At 39.1% G+C, this 24604-nt stretch overlaps 1 protein-coding gene across 2 annotated transcripts in view; it reads left to right on the plus strand.

Annotated features, from left to right (window-relative positions):
• Window positions 1-24604, plus strand: part of Nrdc (nardilysin convertase) — a 69531-nt gene that overhangs the window by 2532 nt on the left and 42395 nt on the right. The window contains exons 2-7 of one of the 2 annotated variants that reach the window (XM_075946303.1): window positions 11682-11991; window positions 14860-14993; window positions 15778-15847; window positions 15993-16074; window positions 17320-17473; window positions 22755-22828. In XM_075946303.1, the coding sequence (XP_075802418.1) occupies window positions 11682-11991; window positions 14860-14993; window positions 15778-15847; window positions 15993-16074; window positions 17320-17473; window positions 22755-22828 (824 nt within the window). The remainder of the gene's footprint in view (window positions 1-11681; window positions 11992-14859; window positions 14994-15777; window positions 15848-15992; window positions 16075-17319; window positions 17474-22754; window positions 22829-24604) is intronic. The other variant, XM_075946301.1, reaches the window with a different exon arrangement.

Consider the following 24604-nt stretch of genomic DNA (forward strand, 5'->3'; position numbering starts at 1 on the left):
GATAAAGAAGGTGGAGTCAAGGAGAAGCTATGGAGCTGCCACCAGAAATGTGCTGAAAAGTTGCCGGTAAGCCACAGCCACATGGCGATACACAGATTAATGGAGATGGGCTAGTTTAAAGATGTAAATGTTAGCCAGAAATATACTTAAGCTATTGGCCAAACAGTATTACAAATAATATGGTTTCTGTATTATTTCGGGACTGAGCAGCCGGGAACTAACTAGTGGCCTCCTACAACAGTAGGAAGTGATACGCTAGAGGAGCCAGATAGCTTCTTCCAAAAGTGTATGAGAAAGAACTTGGACTTCAATTGGTTGAATGGTGGCTTGTAAAATCCCTTCTAATCCTCCGGTGTTCCAGTCATCTGTAATGAATGGTGACTCAGACCCAACCTGAATAAACTCCTGAGCTAGTTTGTGGTACAAGGAAAAGGAATACTTCAAAAAAGAGAGAATGCAGCTGGATGTAGGGACGCACAACTTTAATCCCAGCACTCAGGAGGCAGAGGCAGGAGGATCGCTGAGTTCAAGACCAGCCTGCTCTACAAATCAAGTTCCAGGAAAGCCAGGGTTACACAGAGAAACACTGTCTCAAACAAACAAGCAAAAATCCACAAAAAAGCCCAAACCAAACAAAAAAAGGCAGGGATAATTCTTTAAAAAGTTACTCTGAGTAAAGAACGTACAAAAAAGAACAGAGATAACGCCTTTTTTTTTTAAAGACAGGGTTTCTCTCTCCAGGCTGGCCTTGAACTCACAGAGGTCCGCCTGCCTCTGCCTCCCCAGTGCTGGGATTAAGTGCGGCACCACCGCCTGATTGACAGAGATGACACTTAAGAGTCACAGTGAGTAAATTGTTGCATCTCTGTCTCATGTTCTTTGTTAAATCCCAACCTTCCCCTTTTCATCCCCCTTTAACTTTTTTTTTATGTACTGAAGTTTCAGATGGGATTTTTTTTTTTAATTTTTTTCTTTTGGTGGGGGTGCTCTCTAACTCTGGCTGGTCTAAAACTAACTATGTAGGCTAGGTTGATTCTGAGTTGCTGGGATTATAGGCGTGCACTACCACATTGTCAGTTTGACTTCTGAAAAAAAGTCTTTCATTTTTGTTACTTTAAAATAAAGATGATAAAACTTAGATCTTTAATTTCTGTGATGTTTTGTATCGAGAAACAAGCATATCAAATACCTTCAGCCTCCAGAACTGAATTACCTTTTATAATACTTGCATATAGATGTTAACTTGTGCCACACCTTTTTATCCCAAACGGATTCTTTCCATTGTGCCTCTGTAGGACTTCATCCAAGATCTATTCTAGTACATAGCCATCGTAGTAAGTCTTGAATATATGAATGAGTGCTAGACCTGTTTAGAGAAATATTATGGTGAAATGATGCCATCAAAGATCTATCAATTTGAGTCAGTTGGTGGTGGTGCACGCCTTTAATCCCACCACTCAGGATGCAAAGGCAGGCAGATCTCTGTGAGTTCAAGACCACCCTGATATACAGAACAAGTTCCAAACAGGTTCCAAAGATCCACAGAGAAACCCTGTCTCAAAAAAAACAAAAAACAACAACAACAAAAAAAAGATTTATCAGTTTGTATTTATTACTAGTTAACAGAATTTTATTTCTTTGTATATATAATTTGTATTTAGCCTTTTTGAAATGTTGGCAATATCTCCTGGATACCTCCAGGATTACATTTATTTAATTGTGTGTGTGTGCAGGTGCGTGCATGTATGCATGTGTTTGTGTAGGCCAGATGACAAATTGCAGAGTTGGTTCTGTCCTCTTGGGATTGGTTTTAGCACAGTGGTCGGTCTGGCTTGCCACGTACCTGTTGTACCAGCTTACTACAGAAAGGAAAGCTTAGAGAGTGAGGTGCGGGCTGTTTCAGAGTATTGCTTTACGTTGTTTACTGTTACATGATGCTGAACAGAAAGAACACAGTCCAGCTACAGTGAGGACACTAATATGTGCTGATTTCCTAGTTTAGTAGTAAGGTGATTTGCTTAGAAGCAGAAACCTTAGACAAATACAAGTTATCAGAAGGCAGACTTATATTAAAAATTAAGAGAATTTGTATTGAATTACTTTTTTTTTTTTTTACTAAAATCCAGTGGTCTGATCAGTGCTTCATTGAATATATTAGGGATTAATTTCCTTTTTATGTACACATACAAATTAATAGTGTGATCATAGGCCCTTAGAGTTATAAAAATAAATCATTTTGTACTTACTTGTATATAAATTCTAAGAACTTAGAAATATTCAATTTCTTGGTCTGAAACTGAATCTACACTCCAATCCCATTAAAAATTTATTTGTTTACTTTAGATTTTAAAATTTCTGTGAATGAATGTTTTGTCTGCATGAATGCATGTATACCATGTGTGTGCCTGGAGCCCTTAGAGGTCAGAAGAGGACATAATTTGGGGCTGTGTAACTGCAGTGGTAGAGTCATTGAGCAGACCCTAAAATGGAGTGCAATGGTGTTATATGTAAAGTCACTGTGTTTCCAGTTTCCAGTCTAAGCTATGTCACCTTGAGCAGGTTAATCTCTCAGGACCTTTAAGAGACACGCAGAGGGCTGGGCAGCGGTGGTGCAACATCTTTAATCCCAGCACTCGGGAGGCAGAGGCAGGCGGATCTCTGTGAGTTCGAGGCCAGCCTGGTCTACAGAGCTAGTTCCAGGACAGGCTCCAAAGCTACAGAGAAACCCTGTCTCGAAAAAGAGAGAGAGAGAGAGAGAGAGAGAGAGAGAGAGAGAGAGAGAGAGAGGGAGAGAGAGAGAGGAGAGAGAGAGGAGAGAGAGGGCAGAGCTATCCTAAAAAACTGAAATAGAAGCTGACAGGAAGAAGCAGAAGGAAAACTTAAATGAAGACCCACTGAAAGAGAACACTTTAGCAAGGAGTGATTGTCAGTAATCCTCATACTTGATACTGTGCATTAACAGAAGACTGAGACCTAAGAAAATATTCCTTCTAAAAATACTTTTAAAGAAATAATAAGGAGGCAGAAGCCATGTTATACTGTTTTAAAGAGTAAATGGGAAGGATGAAATTTTAGGCCACCAGGGAGATTTTTTCAATATTTTTTTAAGTCTGTTTGTCTATATCTACCTACCTACCCTACAGAGTTTCATATATTCCAAATTAGCCTTAATGTTATGTAACCAAGAATGACTTTGAACTTCAGATCTTCCTACCTCGACTTCTCAAGGGCTAGAATTATAGGCATTTGCTCCCCTATCTAGTTTATGCAGTGTTGGGGCTCAAACCCAGGGCCTTGTGAGTGTCAGGCAAACTACCAACTGAGCTATACTCCCAGCGCCCCAAGAAGAGTAAAATATTTTTTTTAAATGTCTATGGGTGTTTTACCTGAATTTGTTTGTGCATCACATATGTTCCTGGTACCCATAGCGGGCCCCCTGGGACTGGAGTTACAGACAGTTGTGAGCCACCATATGGGTGATGAGAATTGAATTCTGGTTCTCTGTGCTCTTAATTGCTGAGCCATTTGTAGCCCAAGAAGACTGTTTAAGGTGGAAGGGATGAGAATTTTTAGGATAATGCGGTGCCTAGAATAGAGGGAGAGCTTTTTCAGGGTGGAAGAGATTACATGTTTCACCTTTAAAAAATTTAAAGGGAAGCCGGGCGGTGGTGGCGCACGCCTTTAATCCCAGCACTTGGGAGGCAGAGGCAGGCGGATCTCTGTGAGTTCGAGACCAGGCTGGTCTACAAGAGCTAGTTCCAGGACAGGCTCCAAAACCACAGAGAAACCCTGTCTCGAAAAAAAAAAAACCAAAAAATTTAAAGGGGAAGGCAATCCTTAGATGTCTGGGAAGTGACAAGATCCATAATATCTATGGAATCTGTGGTTTTTGAAGGGATAGAAAATCTGTGCAGTGGAAGAAGGAGTGGAGAAATTGGAGAGCGTGTAAATGAAGTAGTGTGCACATGAGGTGATTCGCTCCCCGTAGGCATGGCCATGTATCTGTTTGGCTAGATTGTGAGTGGAAGCAGTGGCAAGTATGAAGAAAACTTTGCTTAGTTGTGCTGGCTAGTCTTGTCACCTGACACAAGCTAGGGTCATCTCACAAGAGAAAACTGCTGTTGAGAAAATGTCGGAAAAGTCTGTGGGGCATTTTCTAGGTTGATGGTCGATGTAGGAGGATCTAGCCCACTGTGGGCAGATCCTTTGGCAGGTGACCCTGGGCAAGCCTTGGAGGGCAAAGCAGTAAGCGCTGATCCTCCATCGTCTCTGCTTTAGTTCCTGCTTCCAGGTTCCTGCTCAAGCTTCCCTTCATGATGCACAGTAAGCTGTGGTATGAAACAAACCCTGTCCTCCCTAAGTTGCTTTTGGTCATGGTATTCATTATGATAGCAATAGAAAGCAAACTAGGGAAGAAGCTGGTACCAGAGATTGGACTGTTGCTGTGATAGACCTGATCATGTTGTTTGGGAGGATTGTGTTTGGAACTCCGATTGGAAAAGCCCTTGAGGGCTGGAGAGATGGCTCAGTGGTTAAGAGCATTGCCTGTTCTTCCAAAGGTCCTGAGTTCAATTCCCAGCAACCACATGGTGGCTCACAACCATCTGTAAAGAGGTCTGGCGCCCTCTTCTGGCCTTCAGGTATACACACAGACAGAATATTGTATATATAAAAAAATAAATAAATATTTTTTTTAAAAAAGGAAAAGCCCTTGAATGCTCAAAGAATAATGGACTGCTGTAGGTGATCTTGGAAGATAAGAATGTTGAGAGAGGTGCAGATAGGTGATAGGAAGCTGACTTGGGAAGTTTGAGTGTCCCTCAAAGACTCTATTGAGGCTATTTGTGTGATATTTTGAATTAAGAATCTGTGGTTTTGGCAGCTGGGGCTTAAGAGTCAGCTCTGATTTACTAGAGACTGGTACCAGTGAAGTAAAACCATTTCTTCAGTGGGCGTTGATGCTGGTTAGCTGTTGCTGAAGTATCAGCAATGATGAATATGAGACTGGAGTCACTGAAGTGAAATCTGCAAGGTGTTTCCTTAGGGTCAGCACGCAGAAGCTGCAGTCCAGAGAATGGCTAAGGCTGCATCTTAAGCGGATACTCCCACTTGAAGGGTCATGGAGAGCTGCTGAGGTTTGGCGCCAGGTGACAGGATGAGAGTGCATGCTGAGAGGCCAGGCAGTTCATTGGAGAAGGTTCAGCCTCAGTTGTAGTGGAGACCCCAACATGTTGGAGATGTCAGAAATATGGGATGACCACCACAAACTACAGTAGCTGTGGACTGGAACTAGCCTGAGCCTGCGGGATGAGCTTTGTGTGCTGTGAATGACAGAAAAGTGGGCTGTCTAAGCTCTTTGGAGCCCGGGAAGTCATTATCAAATACCATGTCATGGGGCTAATAGGATTTAATTTGCAGTGCTGGATGTTGGTTGTGCTTTGATTTAATTGTAACTGCCCTGGTTCTTCCCTCTTGGAATATGAAATATGTAACTTACTTTTGATTTTACAGAAGCCACAGTTGAGATACTTTGGATTTTTAAAGAGAGGTTGAATATTTTGAAGAGCCTGAACTTGTACAGTGTTGAAATTTTAAAAAATTTTTTACTTTTCTTGATTCTTTGTGAATTCCACATCATTCATTCTGATCCCATTTATCCTCCTGTCCCTCCAGGCCTCTCTCTGCCCTTGCAACCTCTCCCCTAAATAAAACCAAATCTAAAGGAAAAACCAAGCCAAACAAAAACAAAAATGAATTTTTTTTTAAAGTCTGTGGACTTTAAAAAGTTATATTGTGTATTGTGATAGTAACATGAGAGCTTAGAGATAAACAAGAAAGGAAAGGTTATGGTTTAATAGTGATGTATTTGTATGCCAAGTTGACAAGGGGTCAGTTTTACTGGTTTGTTTTTTGTTTTTGCTGTTTTTTTTTAAATTTATTTTATTTTTTTAAAAAATATTTATTTATTTATTTAGTATACAATATCCTTTCTGCGTGTATGCCTGAAGGCCAGAAGAGGGCACTAGACCTCATTACAGATGGTTGTGAGCCACCATGTGGTTGCCGGGAATTGAACTCAGGACCTTCGGAAGAGCAGGCAATGCTCTTAACCGCCGAGCCATCCCACCAGCCCCTTTTTTAAATTTATTATTTATTTATTATGTATACAACATTCTGCCTCCATATATGCCCGCACGCCAGAAGTGGGCGCCAGATCTCATTACAGATGGTTGTGAACCACCATGTGGTTGCTGGGAATTGAACTCAGGACCTCTGGGAGAGCAGACAGTGCTCTTAACCACTGAGCCATCTCTCCAGCCCCCTGCTGTTTTCTTTTGTTTATTTTTTTTTGTCAACTTTATACACGCTAGAGACAACTGGAAAGAAGGCAGGAACCCCTATTGAGAAAATGTTTCCATTAGATTGGCCTATAGGAAAGTTTGTGGGGCATTTTCTTGATTAACAGTTGATTTGGGAGGATCCAACACACTGTGGGCAGCACTATCCCAGGGCAGGTTGTATAAGAAAGCAGACTGTCCAAGCCATGGGAGGCAAGCCAGTAAGCAGTGATCTTTCTTGGTCTGTGCTTCTTTTCCTGTCTCCAGGTTCCTGCCTGAACTTCCCTTCATGATGATAAGCTGGTAAGATGAAGTAAACCCTTTCCTCTTTAGGTTGCTTTTGGTAATGGTGTTTATCACAGAAATGGAAAAGCAGGGTATTGGTTAGATGTTTGATAGCTGATGCAGAGAATACGGAAGAGAATAGGCGACAGTTGGTGAATGCCAGTAAGAATTTGTGGATTCTTTGAAAAATGGCGTAGGGAGAATGATGTTTTAAGATTAATCTGAAGGCTGCTGCTTAAATTCTTAGGAAGTGTCAAAACTGGCTTAAAAGGCAAAGTTGTACGTTGCGTAGGGTGTACATTGGCACAGATGGCACCAGGTTTCCCCTAAGTGGTATGCTGTATGCTCCCTTTTCACTTTTTGTTGTTTTCTTGAGACAGGGTTTCCCTGTGTAGGTAGCCCTGTCTCCCTGTCTGTCCTGGAACTCGCTCTGTAGACCAGGCTGGCCTCAAACTCGTTGTGATCCGCCCCTCTGCTTCCTGAGTGCTGGGATTAAAGGTGTGTGCTGTAGCACCTAGATTGTTTTGATTTTGAAATCTTTAAAATATTTTATGTGTTTGAGTGTATTGTGTGTGTATCTGTCTGTGCACCTTGTGCGTGCCTGGTGCTCACAGAGGCCAGAAGAGTGCCCTGACTACGGTTCCAGGAGGTTGTGAGGCTTGCTGGAATCTAACCCAGGTCCTCTGGAAGAGCTACAAGTGCTCTTATCCACTGAGCCATCTTTCCAACCCTTCAGTTTTCTTTTAGCTGTTCCCCTACTAACTCAATTTATGTTTGCAGACTAAAACTTCATGAATATGGAGAACTGTCTGCTTTAGCTGCCCTGTGCCTAGCACTTGTAGATTCTCTAATACTATTTATAGAGTATGTGAAGGCATGACTGCTGGGCATTTCTGTAGAACTCTTAGGAATATTTTTTCCCAGAAATTTCTTAGGTTAAATTTATATCTGGCCAGTTTCTAAAAAATGTTTATTTCCTAGAAAATAAATATAAATAGTCAAGTTACAAAACAGGAAGTACAGGTTATAGAACTAATAACCAATGGCAATACCGTAAAGCTTCTGTTTAGTGTAAAGTAAGCATTTAAATATTAGCTATATAGTTATAGTTACTGAATGATATTTGTATAAGGTTATTGTTTTCTTTTTTTTGTTGTTTTTTTTTTTAACTTGTGATTTTCCTGCTGCTGCCTCCGAAAGCTGGGTGTAGAGCTGTGCCACCATGTCCAGGTTGCAGCATGGGTTTTGTAATAGCAAAACGTTGGCAACAGTTTTAAGGATTATGTTGTGGTATAGTTCTACAATGAAGATATTCAAGTTATAGAAAGATAAGTGCTCCTTTCTTTTTTTAAATTTTGAGAGAGGGTCTGGAATTGCTCTGTAAACCAGGCTGGCTTTGAAATAATGACAGTGTGCCTGAGTGCTGGTGTTACAGGGAGGTTGTGTTTTTACAGTGATGTAGAAACTTATTATTGAGTTAGAACTAATGGTCAAAAAACATTGTATAATTTTGTCTTTAAGAGAAAAAGCCCACTAAAAACAGCACCTCTATTCTTAACCTAAAATTATTTTTTGTATAAATGTATATAGAAAAGGAAGATAGAACTTTTGTATTCTTTGATTTTTAATAGTTAAATGATATTAAATAATAATAAATATGAATATTATATGATCGTTGTAGGAATTTAGATACAAAAAAGAAAGGTTTAACATTTCCCACAATCATTGAATCTATTAAATAACTTTAGTGTTTATTTTCTTTTTTTTTTTTTTTTTTTGGTTTTTTCGAGACAGGGTTTCTCTGGGTTTTGGAGCCTGTCCTGGAACTAGCTCTTATAGACCAGGCTGGTCTCGAACTCACAGAGATCCGCCTGCCTCTGCCTCCCGAGTGCTGGGATTAAAGGCGTGCGCCACCATCGCCCGGCTCATTATGAATCTCAGACTGGCCTTGAATTAGGATCCCCCTGTCTCCCTCCTTAGGCTAGGGTTACCAGACATGTGCCAACACTCTCAGCTATTAACATTGTTTTGTCTATTCAGCAAATATTTCTTAAATGTTTGGTACTTGCCAGATGATAGCAAATATGGGAGGGAAAAAATCTTTGTAATTTTCTATTGAGTCAGAAAAAGTGTTTTAAAAGTAGTGACAAATGTTGCCGACACAGGTAAAGAGGATTGACGAGAACAGGGTTGACTGGTGATGGAGTGGTCAGGGACACCTTTCAGCCCAGACTGCCTTGCAGTTGGCTGTCCTTGGCATGAGGTCTTCTCATCTGGTCTTTTCCTGTGAGCTCAAGAACTAGGATTTGCTTCTATTTTCTTATATGTTGCCTTTTTTTTCTAACACTATTTTCAATCTTTTGGTGTATTATTTCGTTGCTTTGATTGGTAAACCCCTTTTTCTGGTTTCATCACATATAAATGGTGCCTAAACAATGTTTGTTTATCTTGCCTGCCTTTTGGCTTTATTTATTTATTTGGCTTTATTCTTGTGGTATGCTGTCTTTGTGACTTGCTTCCTGAAGATTACCAGTTTTGTAGCTTGTTGCTAAATATGTTTTCTTGTTTTATGATAAGCCAGTGTAGCGGGGGCATCTACTGGTGACTCAGCCACAGTTAATCCTCCTCTTGTCAGTAGACATTTGAATTCTTTTCAGTTATTCATGGTCTTTGTCAGTGTTCCATTGCTGTGAAGCAATACTTATCAGCAACTCTTATAAAAGAAAACGTTTAATTGGGGCTTGCTTACAGTAGTTTCAGATGTTAGTCCATTATAATCATGGTGGGAAATGTGGCAGCTCACAGGCAGACATGGTACTGGAGAAGTAGCCGAAAGTTCTACATCCAGATCCACAGGCAACTGGAAGAGAGAGAACCACTGGACTTGGCTTGGGCTTCTCAAACTTCCAAGCCTACCCTCAGTGACACACTTTCTCCAACAAGGCTACACCTCCTAATCTTTTCAAATAGTGCCACTCCTTGGCCTATGGGAGCCATTCAAACCACCACAGTTAATAATTGATCTTATCCCGAGCTTTTCCATACTTCTTATTTATTGGTCTGAAATTTCGACTTCTTTTTTTGGTGTTGTGGTGGAGAATTAATACACATCATGTGTTTAGATCTGTGGTTGTGGTTTTTCTTATTTATTTTCATTATGAATCTGATCAAATTTTTATAACTTTTAAAATTTATGATCTGCTAATGGCCATTTGTGCTCCACAAATCTTGCAATTTTTTTTAATATTTATTTATTTATTATGTATACAATATTCTGTGTATATGCCTGAAGGCCAGAAGAGGGCGCCAGACCTCTTTACAGATGGTTGTGAGCCACCATGTGGTTGCTGGGAATTTAACTCAGGACCTTTGGAAAAGCAGGCAATGCTCTTAACCACTGAGCCATCTCTCCAGCCCCCAAATCTTGCAATTTTATCTCTAAAGAAAACAAAACATAATCACTAGCTTTTTTTAATTGTTTGAATATGATTTTGATATGGTAGGGAATTAAATCCACATTTTTCCTTTTCTGTCTATATGGATGTACATGCTATGAAGAATAGAGTACCACCTTGGATACCAGTCCTTGCTTCTACTTGGTTTGAGACAGGGTCTCTTGTTGCTACTAAGTATGGCAGGCCAGCTGCCCATGGGCAGTCTGCTGGGCAGTCTTCTGTGTTGGCCTCCCATCTTCCATAGAAGCACTAGGATGGAGCTACCATGATTGGCTCATACGTGCCATCTGGAGATGTAAACTCCATCCTCACGTGTGTGTATATAGCAAGTGCTTCACCCACTGAGCCGTCTCCTCAGTGGGTAATACTATCTAGGCTTCAAGGCTTGCCTGAAATGTATTTTGTTTCAGAAGGTTTCCCTGACTGCTTCCTTCTTTTAAGAATATTCTGTGTTTGCTAGTTTGATGATCCTGTTACTGAACAGTGTGTACCTAGTGGTGAAGATGTGGTCTTAGGCGTTTTTCTTTTAACGTAGTGTGATGTCTGACAACGTAATGTGATGTCTGACAACGTAGTGTGATGGAGTTGTTAAATAGATGTTTATTGAGTGAATGCATAAAAGAATTAGTATAAATGTGAGCAGGTTATACTAGACACCTGGGCATCAAATGATAACAGTTTTACTACATAAGAGTCATTTACTTATAGGGCTATGAGTCTGTGGGATTATGTTTTCTTAGAGATACAGTCACTTTTTTTCAGTCTCTAAAAGTAGCTTTGAAAACCTGTACAATGTCAAATGCGTTTTATAGAGGCAAACCAGTGAGCTCACATTTGTGTGGTTGTGCTTTGGTGCTGACCTGGCATGCCTACTTTGACTGTGGAGAGCTGTTTTTCTAGGCCATCTAGATAGAAGGTTTGTTTTTGGTAAAATGCTTATTTCTTAACTGAAGGACTGGGAGAGATGGTTGGTCATGTTCTTAACCTCCAAATTTTTTAAAAATTGATTATTCATTGGTCGAGATAGGTGCTTTCTATGTTGTATGATCCAGGCTGTCTTGAAACTCAGGAACTCCTTCTGCCTCAGTTTTCCCAGTACTAGAATAGCAGGCATGAACTTGGGAAGAGAGTCAGACAGAGCTCACATTTGAGTTCAGGGTTGGCCTGGCCTACCCAATGAGTTCCAGGACAGCCAGGGCTGTGTAGATAGATCCTGTCTCAAAAATCCATATCAAACCAAACCAAAACCGAAAGAACAAAAGAACCTGACAGCTACCAAGATGATAATATATACATATATGTGTGTATGTATGTGTATAATATGCAGTAAAGATTTGTATCTATAGAATGTATATATCTATATCTCAGGACAAATAATCATTATTGCTTTTATGAAGGTTTTATTCATGCCCTAACTGGATGGAGTGGTTCACAATTTAAAAATGTATTAACTAATATGTATGGACCGTGGTTGATGGTGAGTAACTGGAACTTGGGGTAAGTGGGGGTACTTAGGTAGTATTCAGTGTGTGTATTAAACATATGTGTGTTCTTTTTACTGAAACAAAATGCTTTGTGTTTTGTTTTGTTCTCCCTGCCCCAGATACATCAAATTACAGAATGGCTTGCAGGCACTTTTGATTTCAGATCTAAGTAATGTGGAGGGTAAAACATGTGGAGGAAATGCAACAGATGAAGAAGAAGAGGAGGAGGAAGAAGAAGACGAGGAGGAGGAAGATGACGACGATGATGAAGACTCTGGAGCCGAAATAGAGGATGATGAAGAAGAAGGTTTTGATGAAGATGAATTTGATGATGATGAACATGATGATGACGATCTTGATAATGAGGAAAACGAACTGGAAGAATTAGAAGAGAGGATAGAAGCCAGAAAAAAAACCACTGAGAAACAGGTGTGAGTCATGTCTATATCATCTTTCTCATTCGGGAACTCCTTGGGGGCAATGAGTGAACTTGTTGTTTATTTCTTAGTAGCAAAAGGGAAGTATGCATTTATCTTTTGATTAATGTTTTTAAAGCAAGAGTCTAGTTTATATAAAGGTTATATTTTTTGAAAACAGTTTGCTCTGTAATAATGCTTACTGTACAGACTAAAGGAAACAAAAAGTGTAAAATCCATTCATTAGAGGTTAAAAATGGCAATATTTGAGTTTATATATATATTTATGTACACTGCTTTACAAACTGTCAGGAAGTGAGAATCTGTACAATTCTTAGCTGAAGATAAAGGGATAAGATCCTTGGAAAGACTTGAGAAAGGAGAACAAGGCTAGCGGTGTAACGTTTTCACCTGACCCTAGAGTTCTAAGTTACCCTGTGGGTAATTCCTATATAAGTAATTGACCTTGATCTCACCTATGAGAAAGTGTCAACAGCTGGAATTAGTAAGTACATCAGGAAAGTTTAAGTGAGAGACTTGAACTTAGTTTAATGATCAGTGAATTGCTATGTGGGTCTTGATAGGGATATTTTCCTCAACATGTCTTTTGAAGAACACTTCCATTTTGCAGGAGGGAATTCCTCTGTTAGAGGTTAGGTGACATCTTGGAGATATAGTAGAACCGACCAGCAACTGTTTGTTAAAGTTAGTTTCTTGGTTTTGTTTTGTTTGTTTGTTTTTTGAGATAGGGTATGATGTAGCCCAGGCTGGCTTTAAGCCCTGGGTAGAAGGAATGACTTTGTACTCATGATCCTCTAGAGCAGTGGTTCTCAACCTTCCTAATGCTGAAACCCTTTAATACAGTTTCTCATGCTCCCAACTGTAAAATTATTTCATTGCTATATCATAACTGTAATTTTGTTACTTTTATAAATTTTAAATATTTCTGGAGGTAGAGGTTTGGCAAAGGGGTCACTGCCCACAGGTTGAGAACCACTGCTCTAGACTCTACTTCCCAAGTGCTAGGATTACAAGCATGCACCATTATGCTTCACTTAAAGTTGACTAGCAATGCAACAGTATGGTATAATCTTAATATACAGGATTTATAGTTAGGTTATTAATTTAGATCTCAAAAGAATTTGTGGGACTGGCAAGATAGCTTAGTGGGTAGAGGTGATTGCTATGCAAGTCTGATGAGCTGAATTGATCTTTGGAACTCACAGGGCAGAGAAGGGAAAAACTACTGAAAGTTCTCTGACCTCCATATGCACGCTGGTACTCAACATATACCTACACACATCATTATCATCATCAGTCATCATCAAGATTCAGTTCCCAGTTTTTAAAAAAGTGGTTAACCCTCAAAGATTGAAAGTGTATGTTATAAGTAGTAATGATTGTTGTTGGTGTTTTGAGACCAATTCTTGTTAATTAACTCAGGTTAGTTTTGAATGCTCTACCTTCTTGCTTCAGCCTTCTGAGTGCTAGAATTTCAGAGAGCTGTGATTATAGACATGCTCTATCCTGCCTCTGCCTACCGCTACCCCCTTTCTTGAGATGGGAATGTCTTACTTGGTGGTTCAGGCTGGTTTCAAACTCTGGTACAGCCAGAAGCTGGGACTGTAGACATGTCCCACTGCTCTTGGCTTCACTAATTCTCTTAAATTAATTCTTTGAGAGTCCTTCCTCCTCTTCTCCTCTTCCTTCCTCCTCTTTTTTAAAAGACAGAGTCTTACTATGTAGCCCTGGGTGGCCTGAAACTTGCTCTGTAAACCAAGCTGGCCTCAAACTCACAGAGATTTCTCTACCTCTGCCTCCAGAGTGCTGGGATTAAAGACATATACCACCACTCCCCGCACCCCCTTTTTTCTTTTAAGAAAGGTTGTACCAATTTCTTTACCAATTTTTTGGGTAGATTGAGTTATGTTTTTCAGAAGCTTTATTTGTGTGTGTCACATAGTAGGCCAAGTTGTGTTAGCCTGGAGAACTTCAGAGGAAAACTCAAAACAGTAAATAAATTTCTACATATACTACTTGGTAGACGATTTTAAAGTTTTTACAGGCAAACTGGGAATTAATAGGCTTATATCTAATTCTTAATAGAGCAGTAGTAGAGTGGAGAATTTATGTGAAATGGAGCTGTAGCCTGAGTCTGTCTCTGGTGTCTCTGGTGTCTTGCACGGACTGGTTCTCTTTCTCTCGCACCCACTCTCAAGTTCACTGAGAGTTCAAGTTTCTGAGCTCTGTCTTAACTCCCCAAATAACAGTATTATTAATCTTAGCTTCTTACCTCTGAGTCCTGTACTTACCCTCCTGTTTATGAACCTGCAAGTAGCTTCCCTTGTGCTTTGGACTTTCTTCGGTAAGCAGTGAAGTTTGAAGAGATTTGGTCACTTGGCTCTGAAGCAGTGAGCATCCTGGTGGGAAAAGATTCCACGATTGTAACAGTGGGAGATGGTCTTTACTGAGCCATACACAATAAACATTGGGAGGGGAAATGAACAGGTTAGTTTAGGTGAGAGGTGGCTTGAAAATGGCATAGGTTCTGAAGTGATATTAGGATTTAATTTTTATTTGAGAAATGTGAGCCTTATGTAAGATAAATCTCATTAATGAAATGGGAAGAAAGTCTTGCCTTTTGGAGAACATTATCTAATTAGAAGTTAATTACTTTCCTGAAGATTTTTTAAAAATTATCTCCATTTCTGTCCTTCAAAAAGAAGTTTTTCTCGATCTGAAACATTAATAAATTAACAAGATTGAAATTTAAGTATGATATATTTGAATTATTATTTGTTCATAATTTTGAGTTTTATAACTCAATTCTCAAGTATAAATTTCTTGGGTAGAAATTCTCAAGTATGAATTTCTTTTCTAGCAATCGCAGAACCTGTTTTTGCTGTGGTCAAAGCTGACTGATAAACTGTGGTTTAAGTCAACTTATTCAAAAATGTCTTCAACCCTGCTGGTCGAGACAAGAAATCTTTATGGGGTAGTTGGAGCTGAAAGCAGGTTAGGCATCTATTAAACGTCACAGAACAGGTTAGACTGTGGTTTGAAGAAGTGGATATTCTTCCATGTTTTAAATGAGCTTATGTGCCTAAGTCTACAAAAATGGAACTTGAAGTATCAAGTGAGGCTGTTTGGTTCTTCTGAGCGTACAAGATTGGCTTGTATGCCAGCTCCATGCTATTTTTACCTTATCAAACAACGCTTCACCAAGTGGATTAGCTCTGAAAATTGATGCAAAGTTGGGAAAGTTAATATTTACTTTCCTATTTTCAAATTGACTATTTCTTCTACCTAAAATCTTTTAATTAATGATGATAGTAAGTCACAATGGAGTCTTGTGTACATCTTGGCCATCTATTTTGCTAAAAACTAATTTTCCCAAGGAATTTGGCAAATTCATATCAATAAGAAATATGTATGTGTGTTCAATACAAAGTGAAGAACTAAAAAGCCTCTTTAAATCCTGTAGCTTTTAATAACAAAAATTTTCTCTTTTAACCATTTGCATATTTTTTATTAGATATTTTCCTAAATTGTTATTTGCCCCTATCCCATTTTAGTAGTAAAACCTTCTGGGTTTTCACTGAGAAGTTTTACGTTTGTAACTGAAAAGTTTTAAACTGTGTAGAGCTCTTTATTCTATCAAGATATATTAATTCTGCAGATTGCCAAAATCTTGTAACTCAGGGAATAAACTCGCTTCAGAATTCTGAGTCAGCAACATGAAATGATGTCTGGGTGGCTGCTCTCTCCCGTCTCTGTCTGTTTCTGCTTTCTCCCCCAGGTCTGCGCCTGTTGAGCGTTTGGCAGGATGGCAAGTGGAGGAGCAGCAGGGTGAAACTGACACAGTGCTGGTGAGTTTCACTTTGCTGCTCCTCCCGATCCCCAGGGAAAGGCTTCTCTTCCTTCCTGTCGGAAAACTTGTTGGCATGAACCCTTGAGGTACTGGTACTGCCCCAGGATTGACTCAGCTATTTGTATGTGTTCTACTTACCCCAGTCTGCAGCGGCTCTGTGTGTCGGAGTTGGGAGCTTTGCTGATCCAGATGACCTGCCTGGGCTGGCACACTTTTTGGAGCACAGTAAGATCTTGTAAAATATCATTCCCGGGTGTGGTTTCCTTTTTCCCTTTAAATTTGTATGAACTGATTTCAAAGATTAGTAATTGGTTAATTGAAGTACATTTAAACTAAGAAAAAGCTAAGAAAAATATACTGATTTAGGAATAATCATAGGGAAAGACTTTTTTCATCTAAATATACCTATTAAAGATTTGAATGAAAACAGTCTCTTTCTTAATCTGTACTTTATTCCTTGAAGTAAGGTCTCAGTAAAACCCAGAGCTTGCCAGTATGGCTAGCCTCTCTAGCCAGCTTGCTCTGGGGAGCCTCTCTGCCTTCTGAAATAAAATGAATTACAGGGGGCTGTCCCACACCCACCTTGCATTTTACATAGATTCTTTTTTTTGGGGGGGGGGGACAGGGTTTCTCTGTGTTGCTTTGGAGCCTGTCCTGGAACTCACTCTGTAGACCAGGCTGGCCTCGAACTCATAGAGATCCATCTGCCTCTGCCTCCCAAGCGCTGGGATTAAAGGCGTGCGCCACCACTGCCCACATTTTACATAGATTCTAAGGATTTGAATCCTAACTCTCACATTTGTTGAGTGCGTGCTTTAACCACTGAGCATCTTTCCAGCCCCAAACCTATTTCATGTAGACATCATTATTTGGCAACGACATTGAACAGAGCAAGAGACAGTCGCCATTCTCTAGGAATTGGCTAGCTCTGGTTGGAACAGGTCTCTTTCAGTACTAATAGTACCCAATGACACCATAATTGTGGGGGCAAAAATTGTTTATTATTTATAAACAATAAAAAGGCATGGCTAATAAACCACAAGAAGAAACCATAATGTTTAACTACAAGTATGCCTCAATAAAACAATGCTACATGGCTACAGGTGTTTACACATGGACTTTTCTGCATTAGTTATTTTTTATACTTTTAGTTTCTAAGTTATTTGAAAGTAATCTTCTTACCTGACATCCTTTGCGGTAGTAGTTAATCTGCACATAAACTTGTTTAACTTTTAGCCTTCTGATAAGCAAATTAGTCATCTATTTTTAAAAAATGAAATGTTTGGGTTTTCTTGCAGTAGAAATAACTTCGGAGCATTGTAGAATGTTTCACAGCGTCAGTGTAGCAGAGTCAGAAACAGCCATTGTTAATGTGTTGCTTTATCTTTTATGCATAAAAAAGTTCATCTGTGATAATAAAAATGTTGTCTATTTCTTTGTGTTATATGACTTTTTATTCTTTTCATTTAGTGGTATTTATGGGTAGTTTGAAATATCCGGATGAGAATGGATTTGATGCCTTCCTCAAGAAACATGGAGGTAGTGATAATGCCTCAACTGATTGTGAACGCACGGTCTTTCAGTTTGATGTCCAAAGAAAGTATTTCAAGGAAGCCCTGGATAGGTAACTATTATTTAATAACATTATACAAATGGAAATATTGAATATGTTTTATGGTATTTTCAAGAAGTAATCTAGTTCTCTAGAACTGTCAGATTATATGAGGAAAACGGAGGAAACTCTTTTCTTTCTGAGACCAGGTCTCACTGTATATGAATAGCTGTCCTGAAACTCGCTATGTACACTTAGGCTGGCCTTTAACTCACATAGGTCTACCTGCCTTTTGTCTCCTGAGTGCTGGGATTAGAAGCATGTGCCATCATACCAGGCTTGTCTTTTTTTTTTTTTTTTTTTGGTTTTTCGAGACAGGGTTTCTCTGTGGCTTTGGAGCCTGTCCTGGAACTAGCTCTGTAGACCAGGCTGGTCTCGAACTCACAGAGATCTGCCTGCCTCTGCCTCCTGAGTGCTGGGATTAAAGGCGTGCGCCACCATCGCCTGGCTTGGCTTATCATTTTTTAAACTCTCAGGAACCTGCAGTTCAGTGGTTTGGCTTGACTGGCCAGCAAACTCCAGGGATCCCCCTGTCTCTACTTCCCTAGTGCTGAGATTGTGGTTGCGTGGCTCCATACCAGGCTTTTATGTGGATCTGGGATTGAACTCAGGTCTTTATTCTTATATGGCAAGCACTCTATTGATTGTGGCATCTTCCCACCTCCTTATACTTATTTTGAAAAGATTTAGTGTGTGTGTGTGTTTCTGTGTGTGGATGCTCACACATATCACAAAGGGTGTCAGATTCTTAGCAGTTGGAGTGACTGGTGTTTGTGAGCCACTTGGTGTGGGTTCTGGGATCCAAACTCTGGTCCTCGGATAGAACAGTAAATTCTCTTAACCACTGAGCAACCTCTTCAACTCCCTCATTTTTTTTTCTACACTAGCAGTGAAAAATCCAAAAGTGAAATTAAGAGCATAGCTTCTTTAATAATGGCATCTAAAAGAATAAAATACTTCAGAATAAACAAGAGGAGTAAAAGCCTTGTAACAGTAGGAAGTCCACAAATCAGTGATAAGTAATAATAGAGAGATAAGAAGCTGTGCTGTGAGCCTGAGGCTTAGGGTCTTGTTTTTTTTTTTTTTTAATATATTGATGTTTTACCTGCATGTATGTTTGTATGAAGGTGTCAGATCCACTGGAACTTGCGTCACAAGTGTGAGCTGCCGTGTGGGTGCTGAGAATCGAACCCAGGTCCTCTAGGAGACCCACCTGCTGAGCCATCTCTCCAGCTCAACACTTAGTATTGTTAAGAATGGGAGCATAGAATACTTCTTATTGTTAAGAATGAGAATAATTTCCAAACTGACTTAGAGCTTCATCCCAATCATTTCAAAATTTTTGCTGCCCCTTAGAGCAATCAGTGAGCTAATCTTTAAGTTCATATGGGAAAAGTAAGAAGCAATAGTAGTCCAAGTTATATTTAAGAATAAATTGGACACTTATTTCTCCAAGACTTGAAGCTGCAGAAATCCCAGTAATACAACTCTGTGTAAAAATTGACTCTGCTCAGTGGCCTATAACTGGGACTCTAGGAACAAACCATGGCACCTGCTGCCAATAGCAGAGTGCAGGACAGCTGAATGTCCACATGCAGAACAAAGAGCCAAAGTTCTTTATTCAGCTGTTTACAAAATTTCATTTAAATTGAGCCACGCTCTTAAATGTGAGAACAAAAATCATGAAACTTTGAAGATGTCAGCCTTTGTGACGTTTTATATTTGGTGATAGATAGGATGTGGTGTTAGCAAGGAGACAAATGTAATAATAGTCACAGAACTAGGCACCATCTACGTGGACGCTTAGACAAATACACTATGAGAAGGTGATGAAAGGCCCTTTGATGAAATGATACCAAGACAATTGAGTTTCCGTGAATATAGGAATATAATTGACTCCTTAACTCAAGAACACAAAAAATGTTCTGGATAGATTGTAGACTAAAGAGTGAACAAAATTGCTATTCTCTAAAGCCACAATTTAGGTATGCTTTGTCAAATAAGATTAAAAAACAAACCAAAAACCAGAAAGGAAATGGCATATTATATTCATGAGAAGAAACTGAAGAGGTGAGGACCTGGCTCAATGATAACAAGGCTCAGATTTGACCCCAGCACCATTCTCTATTGTTAATAAAACAAATAAAATGTATGGAGAATATTTTTGCAATAAATAACAAATGACCTATATTTTGAATAGTTTTTGATTTTTAATTTAGTAAATTTTTGTACACAAGTATTCAGTATGGTTTAAATTGGTATATAAAACATAAATATTAGTAGATGTATTGTTAGAATTAAAAATACAATAAATCAGAAAGATATTTGAATAAATATTAAAAAAAATAAATTCTTGATATAACTATCTAAAATGGCATTGAGCTTTATTAGGAATCAGGGAAATGTAAATCAAATCTGTTGTGAGATGTAACTATCTCAAAAGTTATGGAAAAATTTAAACTCTGATACTATCAAAGGAAAGTAAGGCTGTAGAGGTGTGGTGGGGGCAAATATATATTGGTACTGCTACTTCAAAAAAATTGTGTATTGTTTGCTAATGCATGTGTGTACTATTCCTTTGTAATTCTTTCCTAGGTGGTACCTAGAGAACAGAGAACTTCTGCGTATGACCCAATACACCGTATAAAAAACTAACTTATGGTAGCAGTGTTTGTAGTACTCAGTTCTAAAGCCCAGGTATCTGTTGATAGCAGTGGAATAGATGCAGAAATTCATCTCAGTGTTAGGCTGGAGAGAGTTAAGAGCACTCCAGAGGTCCTGAGTTCGATTCCCAGCAACCACACGGTGATTCACAACCATCTGTAATGAGATCTTGCGCCCTTTTCTGGCCTGCAGAAGTACATGTATACATAATAAATACATAAATCTTTAAAAAATTCATTCCAGTGAATGTTGTAACAACAGTGAAAATAAAGTACAGTCACATTTGCCCATATGGATGAATACACTATCATAGCATTGAATCAAACAATATATTACATACCGTGTATTTAAATTATTTTGCTTAAGAAGTGTATTCTCAATGGAAGTGATGGTATTTGTTCCCTTTGGTGACAAAAAAAAAAAAGAGTAGTTCTTGAGAAGTTAAAAAAGGTTAGTGCTGGGCAGTGGTGGTGCACTCCTTTAATCTCAGCACTCAGGAGGCAAAGGCAGGTGGATCTCTGACTTTGAGGCCAGCCTGGTATACAGAGGGGGTTCTAGGACAGCCAGGGCTACACAGAAAAAAAGATATTTGTTTGGTTTTGGTCCTGGTATGTTTAATCCCATGTGCTGAAAGTTATTTTATTTTAAATTTTCCTCTGTGTTTGATTTTCTTGTGTGTCAAGTGATCACCATTTGATCCAGCGTTGGGATCAAATCACGGGGGCACGATATGCATGATTAGTGCTGTGAGACTGATTTGATCACAACTCATTGTGCCTGTTGGTTGCTGTTGGTTGTCTTGTTTTGCTTGAAGTATTTTGCATATGACTTTTTTTAGAACTAAGTAAAAATATTTCCTGTTTTTTTTAAGGTATACTAAGTATTAGGAAGAATATAAATGTCTTAATGAATGTGTTGATGCCAGAACAAAGTTGCATAGCAAAAAATTCAGAAAGTTAGTCTTTCAGTTGTTTTATCTTTTCTGGAAAAAGAACAGCTTTGGGAAAGGTGCAGTGGCAACGTCTCTGTAATCTCAATTACTCAGAAGACTGAGGCAGAAGGGTCCCTTGAATTCAGCAGCTCGAGGCCAGATCAGGCAATATAGTGAGTTCCTCATCTTCAAAATGAAACAACAAAAATAGAGGCAGGTGTGAAGACGTACACCTGTAATCTAGCACTTGGTAAGCCGAGGCAGGATGATTGTCACAGTGAGGCTGGATGGTAGTGTGAGACTCTGTCTTAGCAAGCAAGTAGTTTTAAATGCTTAAACAAAACCAACACCAATTGTATTATTATGCATTTATATAAATGGCATTTACATGTGTAATTTGATGTATAATAGTTCATCTAAGTAAATATATTAAAACCAGGGCCATTGGGATGGCTCAGTGGGTAAAAGTATCTGCTACTCAAGCCTGATTACCTGAGTTCAATCCTTAGAACCAATATAAAAAAACAAGATGTGTTTGTAACCATCCATAATCCTTACACATCTAAGGCGAGATGGGAGGCAGCCTCTCGTTGCATGGAAGCTTCAGGGTCAGCCAGCTTGGAGTGTGCATCCCCTTAGAAACACCAGAGAGACCTGCCTTGACCGTGTAGACTCCCGGAGGTTGTCCTCGGACTCCCACGTGTGCACCTGCACATATGCCTGCATATTCTCCGTCTCTGCTGCCTCTCACGTGCACACACATGATAAGAAAATACTAGTAGAGCGCTGTGCTGAAGTTAGATCTCAATATGAAATTCTGATTTTAAGGTCTGTAGTGTCAGCTCGGTGGTTAAGAGCACTTGTTGCTCTCAGGACAGGCCTAAAACTACAGAGAAACCCTGTCCCAAGAAACAACAACAACAACAAAGAGCACTTGTTGCTCTTGGAGAGTACCCAGCAGCCACACAATGACTTGCAACCATTTGTAACTTTAGTTCCAGGGGACTCAACTCTCTCTCCTAACCTCTGTGGGCACCAGACACACATGGTACACAAATATGCCATGTAGGCAATATGTATATAGTATATGTACATACATATAATAAAATTCAAGTAAAACGAAAATTCTAATTTCTGTTTTCTATTTTAGAAATGTTGTAACACTATTAAATGAATAGAGTGAGTTTTGTTTAGTTAATGTATAGAAGTATGAATTTGGTATAAAGATTGTATATTAAATAATTGTGTATTAAAGAGGGCTGGGGTGTTGGATGTCTGTACCTTCAGCTACTTGGAAGGCTGAGGCAGGAGGGTCATGAGTTAAAGGCCAGCCTGGGCATCACAGCAGTGTTTCATCTCTTAAGGTGGAGATGTAGCTCAGTGGTAGAGTGGTTTCCTAACATGTGGGAGGCTGAGGCTGTGAGTTTGTTCCTTAGCACTATAAAAAAAGATGTGGAGTAGGAAGTTTTTGAAAAGGCTTCAATCTGTGTATTTATGTCCTAATACTTTTCTGATTGAGTGCTTTATTTCACAAAGAAACAAGGTGTTTTTAGATTTTAAAATATAGAAACAATAGACTATTATTATTTTGATCTTGTTGGTTTTGAGGTAATTCTCCAATTGAATAAAAATAGTTAATTAAAATGGATATCGTTTGATGAAACTGAACAATCCTAGAAACACTGTTTTACTTTTCAGATGGGCCCAGTTTTTCATCCATCCACTAATGATCAGAGATGCCATTGACCGGGAAGTTGAAGCTGTTGACAGTGGTAAGGAAGCTTTTTATGTTTCAGAACAATTTGTTTCTTTTATTCAAACTGGTGGTTAGCATTTTTTCATTTTTTCGAAACTAAGTCATTATCTTTACATTTCAAAGGGCAACATTGAAATAGATGCATCATATTTAATCCTGAGGTTGGTAAATATCTCATTCAGGATTGAGTTGCCATGAGCCGAAAGGATACTGGGTTCCTAAAGCTAATGTTAAAGTTCAGTTACTCTCTGTGTATGGAGAGACACTTTCCCTGAGGCTCCATTTTAAGTGTACTTACAGTTTGTCCTTTGTTACCTGGCAATTGTGTGTATTCTTTACGGAAAATAACTGTGGTATGTTTGTGGTTGAAGACGTTAAATCCCTGTCGGGAAGTGCACTTCATTTTACTTTCTCTTAACTTTGGGAATTTATTTGCAATGCTGAAAATCAAATAGGAAACTTTAAGTGGGATTTATTTGTTGCAAAAGAAGATTGTAGGAGAAATCAGTCTTAAACATTAGTTATTTTAAGCTAGTTATGATGGTATATTCCTCTAATCCCTGTACTGGAGAAGCTAATGCAGGAGGATAGACCTGAATTCCTGGGCAGGCTGGGCTACAGTGTGAAACCATGTTTCTAAAAAAGAAAAAGGAAAAAAAAACCCCTCAGCCATTTTAATGATAATTCTTATTTTCACTTAAGCAGGTATACTTGCTTACATAATGCACCCTAGTGGTTGGGGTAAAGGGTATGTCCAAAATGCATTTCTCTATCAAGGGTAAAGGGTATGTCCAAAACCCATTTATCTGTCCAATGACAGAGTGTGTTTTCTGAGTGTTCAGATACTTACACTGTATTTTTTTTCTAATCAACTGGATATGTTTGCATGTGTAGGGTATTAAGTACCTGTTGCTGTTGAACAAATTACTAGAAGTCTGGTGGCTTCAATTCAAACAAGTTATTTTCTTGTTGAGGAGGTCTGAAGACTGTTTCTTCAGGACTGCATTTTTGGACTCAAAGGGAGAATCTATTCCTCATTCCTAGGCTATGGCTCCTGTCCCTCCTTAGAGACAGCAATGTTGACTCTTCTTTGATCTCTGTTCTTGACAGTCTTTCTGAGGCTCTCACCCCTCACTCTTAAAACCCTCACTGTTATAACTATTCAAGTAGCCACTCAAGTAGCCCAGCGTATCCTCTCCTTTTCAGGGCTCCTGCCTTTATTCTATCTGCAAAGCCTCTGTTACCATGAAGCTAAATAATTTCACACATATCCAAGATGAGGGAATGGACTTCTCTCCAGCACCGCTCCCTGTACTGCTATATGCACGTATATATGCACACCTCAGCCAAGATGTACACTACTTTAAAACCATTTCTCTTAGGTTACAGCCATATCTTCATATTTTTACAGAGACGTTTGAGAAAAATATTTATCGTGTTCAAAGAACAAATATATTTTTAATGTCTCACCTGTATAATTTATAACTAAAGTGGATTCCTGAATGCTGACTTCTGCTAATGTTTCTATTTTTTTTCTAGTTTCTTACAGACTATTACAGTTGTGCCTCAAGTTTTCCTGGCTTTACTCTCAATTATCATCAGTTAGTTCTACACATTGGCATAAAGAATGGATTGCTTAAGAATCTAATAGTGTCATATCCCCGGGCCCCGTAAAACTTCTGCAGTGCTCTACTCCCTGATAATTAATAATCAGCATCTACTGAGTACTTCTTTGCTGAAACTAGGTTAGAGGGTTTGCTCACAGAGAGGCCCAGAGTCAGTAGTTTCCCCA

Source organism: Microtus pennsylvanicus, chromosome 13 (genome assembly GCF_037038515.1).
Source record: "Microtus pennsylvanicus isolate mMicPen1 chromosome 13, mMicPen1.hap1, whole genome shotgun sequence".
Classification (NCBI taxonomy): domain Eukaryota; kingdom Metazoa; phylum Chordata; class Mammalia; order Rodentia; family Cricetidae; genus Microtus; species Microtus pennsylvanicus.